General features: G+C 41.0%; 1 protein-coding gene across 5 annotated transcripts in view; it reads right to left on the bottom strand.

The window, feature by feature from the left end:
* Positions 1 to 12,847, bottom strand: part of JAKMIP2 (janus kinase and microtubule interacting protein 2) — a 189,614-nt gene that overhangs the window by 42,529 nt on the left and 134,238 nt on the right. For all 5 annotated transcript variants that reach the window (XM_077472953.1, XM_077472954.1, XM_077472951.1 and 2 more), the window contains one exon: positions 8,810 to 8,938. In XM_077472953.1, the coding sequence (XP_077329079.1) occupies positions 8,810 to 8,938 (129 nt within the window). The remainder of the gene's footprint in view (positions 1 to 8,809; positions 8,939 to 12,847) is intronic.

Below are 12,847 nucleotides of genomic sequence, written 5' to 3'. Positions count from 1 at the left end.
CCAGCGATGCGATCCCGAGTCTGGCTCGGGGTTATCGCTCGTGGTACTGAAATTGCAGCCCGAGCCAGACTCGGGATTACCGCCAGGGAGGTTAAAATCACTCACGGCTATAATGAATTGTCGGCTCCCGTAATACAGAGAACAGTCATTGAAAGTCGTAATTGTTGGTTATCCTCGCGCTACAATGGTTAAACAAAAGAGCTAATATGGTTGCAGCAAAACACCGATAGAGGTGCAAACCCTCCCCTCAGATTATGATAGTGATAAAAAAATGGTGTTGCGCTCCACACAGAAACTAAATTAAATTCAATAATGGTGAATAAATAATCGCATACAAGATCTAAAACACACCTATGCGATTATTACAGATCAATTGATTTAAACTATATCAATACCCTATATATATAAAATCATTATAAAGTGACCAGTATAAATATTCAAGTAGTACACATATTCCTAGTAAAGTGCAAGTGAAACAATAGGTAGCAAAGTCACAAATAGTAATGATAACAATACAGAAAGTGTACGATCCAAAATGTGTCTCAATCCATAAAGTGCATCCAAGTGAAACAAATATTAAGAAATATATACGTAAAATTTTTTATATAAAAGTTAAATTCAATGAATAAATAGACAAAAAAAGTAAAAATAGATATAAAAACACAATCCAAAAAAATTCTTAGTGTCTCTATTTATAGAAAAAAATAGCAATCCATATCAGGTCATGCAAATAAGTGAGTCCACACTGTGCTGTGTAATAGATTAGTTCTGTGAACAAACACGGGATAATTCCACCGATGATCTTCCAAATCCTCAAGACAGGTGCTCGCACACTAACTGACAGCAGTGAGATAAGGTACCCACTGCACTCAAACAGCAATACATTCCAATGGTTAAAGTAAATATGGATTGCTATTTTTTTCTATAAATAGAGACACTTTAAGAATTTTTTTGGATTGTGTTTTTATATCTATTTTTACTTTTATATAATTTTTTTTACGTATATATTTCTTAATATTTGTTTCACTTGGATGCACTTTATGGATTGAGACACATTTTGGATCGTACACTTTCTGTATTCTTATCATTACTATTTGTGACTTTGCTACCTATTGTTTCACTTGCACTTTACTAGGAATATGTGTACTACTTGAATATTTATACTGGTCACTTTATAATGATTTTATATATATAGGGTATTGATATAGTTTAAATCAATTGATCTGTAATAATCGCATAGGTGTGTTTTAGATCTTGTATGCGATTATTTATTCACCATTATTGAATTTAATTTAGTTTCTGTGTGGAGCGCAACACAATTTTTTTTATCACAGTCATTGAAAGTCATTGATATTAAAAAAAGCGTGGGGTTCCCCCAAATTCAATTACCAGGCCCTTCAGGTCTGGTATGGATATTAAGGGGAACCCCACGTCAAATTAAAAAAAAAAATGACGTGGGGTTCCCCCTAAATATCCATACCAGCCCCTGCAGGTCTAGTATGGATTTTAAGGGGAACTTCACACCAAATTAAAAAAAAAATGAAGTGGGGGGTTCCCCCTAAAAATCCATACCAGACCCTTTATCCGAGCACGTAACCTGGCAGGCCGCAGGAAAATAGGGGGGACGAGAGAGCACCCCCCCTGCTGAACCGTACTAGGCCACATGCCCTCAACATTGGGAGGATGCTTTAGGGGTCTGTGACCCCTCAAAGCACCTTGTCCCCATGTTGATGATGACAAGGGCCTCATCCCCACAACCCAGGCCAGTGGTTGTGGGTGTCTGCGGGCAGGGGGCTTATCAGAATCTGGAAGCCCCCTTTAACAAGGGGACCCCCAGATCCCGGCCCCCCCTGTTTGAAATGGTAAGGGGGTACAAAAGTACCCCTACCATTTCACAAAGAAAGTGTAAAAGAATGTTAACCACTTAAGGACCGCCGCATGGCAATGTATGTCGGCACAATGTACATGTACGTGCTTGCCTTCCAGCGGGTGGGGGGTCCGATCGGCAGTCCGTTTCGCTTCAGGAGCGATCCGGGATGAGGGGATGGCCGTTGGTTTCTGGCCACCCCCTCTCGATCGCTCCTGGCGAATGAGAAGCTTCCCCCGCCTGAGTAGTGTAAACACAGGCAGGGAGGAAGTGATGTCATTCTCCTCGGGGCGGTCTTTTTGACTGGACTGCGAGGAGAACACAATAGTAAGTGCACCAACACTACACTGACACGTAGGTACACATAGGCACACAAATTTCTGATCGCTGCATTAGTGTCACTGTGCCGCTAGGTAGCTAGTTATTTTTTATGTTCACCGCCAGGTTTTTATAGCGTTAGGTACCCCCATATACTACCTAATAAAGATTTTAACCCCCTGATTGCCCCTAGTTAACCCTTTCACCAGTGATCACTGTATAAGTGTTACGGGTGACTCTGGTTAGTTAGTTTGCTTTTTATAGCAACAGGGCACCGACCATTTATTACCCAATAAAGGTTTAACCCCCTGATCACCCGGCGGGTGATATCAATTAGGTTTTAGGGTCAGGGTCGCCCCAGGAAGCGCTAGGTTAGTGCCAGTACCGCTAACACCCACGCGCAAAGCATACACCTCCCATAGTGGTATAGTATCTGAACAGATCAATATCTGATCTGATCAGATCTATACTAGCGTCTCCAGCAGTTTAGGGTTCCAAAAAAACGCATTGTTAGTGGGATCAGCCCAGATACCTGCTAGCACCTGCGTTTTGCCCCTCTGCCCAGCCCACCCAAGCGCAGTATCGATTGATCACTGTCACTTACAAAACACTAAACACATAACTGCAGCGTTCGCAGAGTCAGGCCTGATCCCTGCGATCGCTAACAGTTTTTTTTGGTAGCATTTTATATTTAAATCCTGAAGGCAGTGCTTGGTTTTTGGGGTCCTGTACGTGGCTAGGCTCCCAAAAAGTCCCCCACATGTGGTATCCCCGTACTCGAGAGAAGCAGCAGAATTTATTTTGGGGTGTAATTTCACTTATGCCTATAGAATGTGTGAGCAATATATCATTTAGTGACAACTTTGTGCAAAAAAAAATAAAAAATTGTAATATTCCTGCAACTTGTGGCAAAATATTAAATATTTCGTGGACTCAACATGCCCCTCAGCAATTTCCTTGGGATGTCTACTTTCCAAAATGGGGTCATTTGGGGGGGGGTTTGTATTATTTTGGCATTTTATGGCCTTCAAAACTGTGATAGGTAGTAAGGAGTGAAATCAAAAATTTGCACCCTTAGAAATCCTGAAGGCAGTGATTGGTTTTCGGGGTGCCATACGCGGCTAGACTCCCAAAAAGTCCCACATATGTGGTATCCCCGTACTCAGGAGAAGCAGCAGAATATATTTTGGGGTGCAATTCCACATATAACTATGACATGTGTGAGCAATATATATATATATATTTAGTGACAACTTTTTGTAAACTTTTTTTTTTTGTGTCATTATTCAATCACTTGGGACAAAAAAAAAATATTCAATGGGCTCAACATGCCCCTCAGCAATTTCCTTGGGGTGCCTACTTTTCAAAATGGGGTCATTTGGGGGAGGTTTGTACTACCCTGCCATTTTAGCACCTCAAGAAATGAGATAGGCAGTCATAAATTAAAAGCTATGTAAATTCCAGAAAATGTACTCTAGTTTGTAGACGCAAACCAATAAATATATGCTTATTGACATTTTTTTTTTTACTAAAGACATGTGGCTGAATACATTTTGGCCTAAATGTATGACTAAAATTTAGTTTATTGGATTTTTCTTATAACAAAAATTAGAAAATATCTTTTTTTTTTTAATTTTCAGTCTTTTTCCTTTTATATCGTAAAAAATAAATATCGCAGAGGCAATCAAATACCATCAAAAGAAAGCTCTATTTGTGGGAAGAAAAGGACGCAAATTTCGTTTGGGTACAACATTGCATGACCGCGCAATTACCAGTTAAAGCAGTGCAGTGCGAAATTGTAAAAAGACCTCTGGTCCTTAGGCTGACAATTGGTCCGGGGCTGAAGTGGTTAAAAAAGACACACACACACACACCATTGAAAAAGTCCTTTATTAAAAATAAATAAAATTTAAAAAAGATTACAGCGGTGGTAATCCACTCTTGCTATCCAGCGATGCATGATCATCTCTTTGGGGTCCAGCGATGGCTGACCTGATCCAGCGATGGGTGATCTCTGCGTCCAGCGCAGCGCAGTCCATCCATCCTCTGTCTCCACTGGCGGAGACACTGCGGGGATCCCGGCAACCTGACATTTCTTATATGAGGGCAGGGCCACCCGTCACCTGACCCCACCCCCCTCTGATGCAAGTGGGAAAGCCTGGCTTCCCCAATGACGTGTGGGTGACCCCTCCCCTTCTGATGTAAGGGAAACCTGCGTTTTAGCCCCCGCCCGCAGACCCCCACAACCACCGGCCAGGGTTGTGGGGATGAGGCCCTTGTCCTCATCAACATGGGGACAAGGTGCTTTGAGGGGTCACAGACCCCCAAAGCATCCTCCCAATGTTGAGGGCATGTGGCCTGGTATGGCTCAGGAGGGGGGCGCTCTCTCGTCCCCCCCCCTTTTCCTGCGGCCTGCCAGGTTGCGTGCTCGGATAAAGGGTCTGGTGTGGATTTTTAGGGGGAACTCCACGTCATTTTTTTTTTACATTTAGCGTGGAGTTCCCCTTAAAATCCATACCAGACCAGAAGGGCCTGGTAATTGAATTTGGGGGAACCCCACGCTTTTTTTAATATCAATGACTTTCAATGACTGTTCTCTGTATTACGGGAGCCGACAATTCATTATAGCCGTGAGTGATTTTAACCTCCTTGGCGGTAATCCCGAGTCTGGCTCGGGCTGCAATTTCAGTACCACGAGCGATAACCCCGAGCCAGACTCGGGATCGCATCGCTGGATACAGGGAGACTTACTTACCTTGTCCCCTGGATCCAGCGATGTCCCCCCGCTGTGTGTGCAAGCTCCTCCGCTCGATTCACACAGTGCCCGAGTGCCGCCGAGCTCCGTTCCCTGCGATGTTATGACGCACGGGAGCGGAGATTGGCGCCAAGTTCAAAAAAGTTAAAATACACAAAACACATACAGTACTGTATAAAAAAGAATACACACCCCCTGTCCCTAGTGGTCTGTCCAGTGCCCTGCATGCACTTTTATATTATAAATACAGTTTTTTTCTGCCTGGAATTTGGAGATTGTCCATAGCAACCAAAAAGTGTCCCTTTATGTCAAAAGTGATTTTAGACCAGCTAGAAAACAGCGATAATAAATTAGAATCACTTGCAGAATTGAGCGACAGTGATTTGTGGGGAAATTCGTCATCAAACACTAAATCTAATGACAGCGACAATTCTGCAAATTAGCAAATTTCAGTGTTTTTGGATTTGATTACATTATTGAATAATTTTTATTATTATTTATTATCATTATTTATTATATTATAAACTTTATCATACCCGGGATGTCTACTAGACTCTTGTTTGAACAGATTTAAGAGTTATTCCTAAGAATTGCAGGCCTACAATATAAAACGCCAAATTTCCATGCAAAATAATGATACCGCTTTCAGCACCTAAAATTAGAAATGTGCAGGGACAGTTCTAAGCACGGTAAACATGCACTCCTTCACAGGCATACTATACACACCCCCCAGGTACAAACTTTAAAGGAATATTACACTTTTATTGTTTCACTTTAATCATTATTAAAATCACCGCTCCCGAAAAAATGGCCCTTTTTAAAACTTTTTTTTGCATTGATACATGTCCCCTGAGGCAGAACCCAGGTCCCCAAACACTTTTTAGGACAATAACTTGCATATTAGCCTTTAAAATTAGCACTTTAGATTTTGAACGTTCGAGTCCCATAGACTTTAATAGGGTTCTAAAGTTCACACGAAGTTTAGGTCTGTTCGCAGTTTCTGGTGCGAACCGAACTGGGGGGTGTTCAGCTCATCCTTACAGAGGACATAGGGGGTACATCCTTTTGGGAGAAGGGGGTTAAAAAAAACTCCAAGCTCCTCCACCCCTTCCCTCATCTTCCTGCATAACCTTTTATGTAGCAGTCAAAAGGAATAACTTGTCAGAATACTATAGACTGCCATTAGAGTGACAACTTTAAAGCGAATCTTTCCCCCATTTCACTAAAAATCCCAACAGTATGCAGCTGTGCATTTGCATATGAAATCATCTTACATTCAAAAGTTAAAAATTTTTTGCTTTTACTTACAATTACTGTTTTTCACTTCCTATTTGAGTGAGGCACTGGTGATATAACCAGGGTCTCACAGATGAATCCTGGGAAGTTTCTGTCACATGTTCCAAGAGGCAGACTCAGAGTTCCAGGAAGTAAAGGGAGATGGATTCATCTACCCTTAGTGAAAATGGCCCCTCCATGAGATAAATGGCGAGGAAAAAAAATAAAAATAACCTATGCAAAGAGTAAATCTTTTAAGTCTTTTGTTGCTGAAACATCACAGGCACTGGAGGCTCTCCTGCATATAATACCTCATATAACACCGCTGTTTTGAAGTATTGTAAGATGAAGTATTATGCTAGGGTATGCAAATATCAGTTTTTATAATGCACAAGCTAAAAAACATAGTAAATGTATTAGCTTACAGTAAGTTTCTGCTGTGTCCTTTGATGCATAAATATAACATGTGAATGATTTTAACTGCATCACACTGTGTGTATATTGTATTTAAAGTGTTACTAAACCCAGGACCCTACAGTCACTATATCTGGTCTCCCACATTATACAGAACATGGAAATGCAATTATTTTAGTAAATATAAACTGCTAAATACCTGTTCTCCTCAGCAGTATATAGCAATCTTGTGACTTCTATCAGTGTCTGGTTAAAGCTTGTAGGAGGTGTTTCCATTCTCCCCTGATTGTCCTATGTGGCTGCAGGACCCCTGACCCACTGTCTGGACAGTGCCGATTGGCCCTGTGCTGATCACATGCACCCTCCCAAGAAAAAAAAAAAAAAACCTCTCTAGCAACACACACCAAAATGCACATGTGCAGAGTGTCTCCAAAGGCTCTGTCTTATCAGGAGATGGATTAGGGACTGTGGAAGAAGGGGATTATCAAAGACATCAAGCAGTCTCTTTACACAATGCGCAGGATTAACCCCTTCCACAGTGAGAATAACAAGCATGCTTTACTGCATATACAGACTGATTTTACTGTTGTGGGTTTAGTAACACCTTAATGTGTTGATGGTATGAAAAGTGCATTACAAAATTCAGTGCCATGGAATTATGCTTCTTGCTTATTAAAAAAGTCTAGTAACTAGGGATGCACTGATTTATCAGCTGCTGAAAATTATCAGCCGAAAATAGGGTTATTATATATGAAAATTAATTCATATTCATTTAAATTCATGATATTAATTAATACGTCCAATATAATACAATATATAAAAAAATTTATATACATTTTAAAAACTGTCCATTTCGGTTTCAGTTTTCGGCCAAGTGCATTCTGAATTTTCAGTTTTGATTTAGGTCCATAATTTTCATTTCGGTGCACCACTACTAGTAACAGCAAAAAGCAGCTTAACCACTTTCAGACCGGACCAATTTGCTGGTCAAAGACCAGACCACTTTTTGCGATTCGGCACTGCGTCACTTTAACTGACAATTGCGCGGTCGTTGCGACGTGGCTCCCAAACAAAATTGACGTTCTTTTTTTCCCACAAATAGAGCTTTCTTTTGGTGGTATTTGATCACCCTTGCGGTTTTTATTTTTTGCGCTATAAACAAAAATAGAGCGACAATTTTGAAAAAAACACATTATTTTTTACTTTTTGTTATAATAAATATCCCCCAAAAATATATATAAACAATTTTTTTCCCTCAGTTTAGGCCGATACGTATTCTTCTACATATTTTTGGTAAAAGAAAATTGCAATAAGCGATTATTGATTGGTTTGCGCAAAAGTTATAGCGTTTACAAAATAGGGATAGTTTTATAGCATTTTTATTAATAATTTTTTATTATTTTTTTTTTACTAGTAATCAGCGATTTTTATTGTGACTGCGACATTGTGGGGGACCCATCGAACATTTTTGGGACCATTGTCATTTATACAGTAATCACTGCTATATAAATGCAGTGATTCCTGTGTAAATGACACTGGCAGTGAAGGGGTTAACCAGTGGGTGGCAGTGTAGGGGGTTAAGTGTTCCTAGGGGTGTGTTACTAACTGTGGGGGGGTTGGGCTTTCATTTAGTGAACACTGATCTCTGCTCCAATCACATGGAGCAGAGATCAGCGTCACTAGTTGCTAGGCAGAATGGAGAAATGTTGTTTACAACGGCACTTCTCCATTCGGCCGCTCCGTGAGACGATCGCGGGGATGCCCGCGGCGATCGAGTCCACGGGTCCCGCGACTGGACTCACGGGGGTCCCGACCAGCGCGGGAGCGCGCCGCCGGCGGCGCGCTCCCGATGGCAGGGCGGCAAATTTAAAGGGACGTACATGTACGCCCATTTGCCTGCCCGTGCCATTCTGTCGACGTACATCGTTGTGCGCTGGTCGGCAAGTGGTTAATAAAAATGATTAAAAAAGTAAGTTTAGAGGCGCTCTGTGCAATACCATGTATAACACTATAACAGTTATACCAAGTATAACATGATTATTATTTTTAATAACATTTTTAAGTGATATTTTATATTGATGAATCAGGACCAATGACTACTACAACGCTTTCTGATTCATACTGTATTAAAAAAAAAAAACACAAAGTTATTAGGAAAACAATATAATCAATGTAGTTACCTTGGCCTCCCTCTCTGCATCCATGATACTGCCGGTATGTTCCTGGAGTAAAGCATAAGCCCTCTGTAGTGCCTGGTACTCCTTGGTTAACTGCCGAAATCTCAGCTCTGATTCTTCTGCTGCCAAACTCTTGATGAGTCAAAAATTGGTCATGTTATTAATACTATTCATATTCACAAACTATTAAACAAGTTGAAAAGACTTTACCTATGGCAATATAATTTGACCAAACAAGTAGCATAGACATATGAAATCATTATTTTACATGATTTGATTATATTTCATCACATACAGTTCAATCATTTTAAACTCTAAATGAGATTCCAAGTGGATTATTTTTCTTTGATGGTAAATTGATAATTCATGGTAAAACAAATGTGGCAATATAGAACTATGGTGACAGCTAGAAGAGATGTGGGTATGTACAGTATATATATATATATATATATATATATATATATACATACACACACACACACACGCACACACACACGTGCATCTCAAAAAATTTGAATATCATCAAAAAGTTCATTTGTTTCTTAAATTCAATTCAAAAGTAAAACTCATATATTATATAGATTCATTACACACAGAGTGCTCTATTTCAAGCATTTCTTTCTTTTAATTTTGATTATTATGGCTTACAGCTAATGAAAACCCAAAATTCAGTATCTCAGAAAATTTGAATATTACATAAAAAGAATAAAAAAAAAAAAAAAAAGATTTTTAATACAGAAATGTTGGCTTACATTATAGTATACACGCAATACTTGGTCGGGGCTCCTTTGCATGGAGGCGAACAGCCGATGGCACTGCTAAGCCGTTATGGAAGCCCAGATTGCTTTCAACTTCCTCTTGACAGTACCCCACAGATTCTTGAGGTTTAGGTCAGGCAAATTGGCAGGCAAATCAAGCACACTGATACTATGATCATTAAGCCAGTTATTGGTACTTTTTGCAGTGTGGGCAATGCCAAGTCCTGCTGGAAAATGAAATTAGCATCTTTATAAAGCTGGACAGCAAAGAGAAGCATGAAGTGCTCTAGAATTTTCTGGTAGAGGGCTGCACTGACTTTGGATAAAACACAGTGGACCAACACCAGCAGATGACATGGTTCCCCCAAAATCATCCCTGACTGTGGAAGCTTCACACTGGACCTCATGCAACTTGGATTCTGTGACTCTCCATTCTTCCTCCAGACTATGGGACCCTAATTTCCAAATGAAATGCAAAATGTACTTTCATCCGAAAGAGGACTTTGGACAACTGTGCAACAGTCCAGTCCTTTTCTACTTAGCCCAGGTAAGATGCTTCTGGCATTGTCTCTGTTTCAGGTGTGGCTTGACACAAGAAATGTGACAGTTGTAGCCCATATCCTAGATATGTCTGTTTGTGGTGGCTCTTGAAGCATTGACGCCAGCCGTAGTCCACTCCTTGTGAATCTCCCCCAAATTCTCGAATGGCCTCTGCTTCATAATCCTCTCAAGGCTGCAGTAATCCCTGTTGCTTGTGCACCTTTTTCTACCACACTTTTTCCTTCCACTCAACTTACCATTAATATACTTGGATACAACACTCTGTGAACAGCCAGCTTCTTTAGCAATAACCTTTTGTGACTTACCCTCCTTGTGGAGGGTGTCAATAACTGTCTTCTGGACAACTCGCAAGTAAAGTTGAGCTCAGGCGTGTTCGTATGGTCAACGTGCATGGCCCGCTAGGAAGTCAGCTCAGCGCTGCGCTAATCACAGGCAGTGAGACATTCCCCCAATGCGCAGCTGCAGAGATCGGCAATGTCTCACTGCCTGTGATTAGCGCAGCGATGTGCCGACTTCCTGGCAGGCTCTGCACGTGGTCCATGCGAACACGCCTGAGCTTATCCCTACTCGCAAGTCTTCCCCATGATTGTGTAACCTACTGAACCAGACTAAGAAACCATTAAAAGGCTCAGGAAACTTTTACAGGTGTTTTGAGTTAATTAGCTGATTAGAGAGTTACACTGTGAGTCTACAATATTGAACATTTTAACAATATTCTAATTTTCGGAGATACAGAATTTTGAGTTTTCACTAGCTGTAAGCCATAATTAACAAAATTACAAGAAAGAAATGCTTGAAATATATCACTCTGTAATGAATGTATTTACATACATACACACAGTATCTCACAAAAGTGAGTAAACCCCTCACGCTTTTGTAAATATTTTATTCTATCTTTTCATGTGACAACACTGAAGAAATTAGTGTACAGCTTGTATAAGAGTGTAAATTTGCTGTCCTCTCAAAATAACTCAACAGCCATTAATGTCTAAACCGCTGGCAACAAAAGTGAGTACACCGCTAAGTGAAAATGTCCAAATTGGGCCCAATTAGCCATTTTCTCTCCTCGTTGTCATGCGATCTGTTAAAAGGTCTCAGGAGTGTTAAATTTGGTGTTATCGTTCTCACTCTCTCATACTGGTCACTGGAAGTTCAACATGGCACCTCATGGCAAAGACCTCTCTGAGGATCTGAAAAAAAAAAGAATTGTTGCTCTACATTAAGATGGCCTAGGATATAAGAAGATTGCCAAGACCCTGAAACTGAGCTGCAGCATGGTGGCCAAGACCATACAGCGGTTTAACCGGACACTTTCCACTCAGAACAGGCCTCACCATGGTCGACCAAAGAAATTGAGTGCACATGCTCGGCGTCATATCCAGAGGTTGTCTTTGGGAAATAGACACATGAGTGCTGCCAGCATTGCTGCAGAGGTTGAAGGGGTGGGGGGTCAGTCTGTCAATACTCGGACCATACGCCACACACTGCATCAAATTGTACTGCATGGCTGTCATCCCAGAAGGAAGCCACTTCTAAAGATGATACACAAGAAAGCCCACAAACAGTTTGCTGAAGACAAGCTGACTAAGGACATGGATTACTGGAACCATGTCCTGTGGTCTGATGAGACAAAGATAAACTTAATTTGATCAGATGGTGTCAAGCGTGTGTGGCGCCAACCAGATGAGGAGTACAAAGACATGTATGTCTTGCCTACAGTCAAGCATGGGGGTCTGAGTGTCATGGTCTGGGGCTGTATGAGTGCTGTCGGCAATAGGAAGCTACAGTTCATTGAGGGAACCATGAATGCCAACATGTACTTTGACATACTGAAGCAGAGCATGATCCCCTCCCTTCGGAGACTGGGCTGCAGGGCAGTATTCTAACATGATAATGACTCCAAACACACCTCCAAGACAACCAATACATTGCTAAAGAAGCTGAGGGTAAAGGTGATGGACTGGCCAAGCATGTTTCCAGACCTAAGCCCTATTGAGCATATGTGGGGCATCCCCAAACGGAAGGTGGAAGAGAGCAAGGTCTCTAACATCCACCAGCTCCGTAAGGAGTGGGAGAAGACTCCAGTGGCAACATGTGAAGCTCTGGTGAACTTCATGCCCAAGAGGGTTAAAGCAGTGCTGGAAAATAATGGTGACAACACAAAATATTTACACTTTGGGCCCAATTTGGACATTTTCAGTTATGGGTGTACTCATTTTTGTTACCAGCGGTTTAGACATTAATGGCTGTGTGTTGAGTTATTTTGAGGGGACAGCAAATTTACACTGTTATACAAGCTGTACACTCACTACTTTACATTGTAGCAAAATGTAATTTCTTCAATGTTGTCACATGAAAAGATAGAATAAAATATTTACAAAAATGTGAGGGGCGTACTCTCTTTTCTGAGATATAATACTGTATATATACATATATAGATATATATCTATTTACACAATATCTATCATTTTAAGACCACTGACAGGTAAAGTGAATAACATTGGTATAAAAGTGGGTGGGATAATCGGTGAAGCGATGAAAGGATCATCGGTGGCCAAGGCTCATTGATGCACATAGGGATCGAAGGCTGGCCTGTGTATTCCAATCCAAAATAAGAGCTACTGTAGCTCAAAGGTTAAGCTCAGCAGGGAGTAATGGAAGAAGGTGTGCTTGCCTGATTTATCACAATTTCTTTTACATCATGAGGATGTCTGGTTGTGTA

This window comes from Lithobates pipiens, unplaced genomic scaffold (assembly GCF_037356315.1).
Source record: "Lithobates pipiens isolate NorthernLeopardFrog02 unplaced genomic scaffold, aLitPip1_a1.2 Scaffold_8, whole genome shotgun sequence".
In the NCBI taxonomy this organism is placed as follows: Eukaryota; Metazoa; Chordata; class Amphibia; order Anura; family Ranidae; genus Lithobates; species Lithobates pipiens.
Note: the sequence above shows the minus strand (reverse complement) of the source record. Positions and strands in the feature narration are given on the sequence as shown.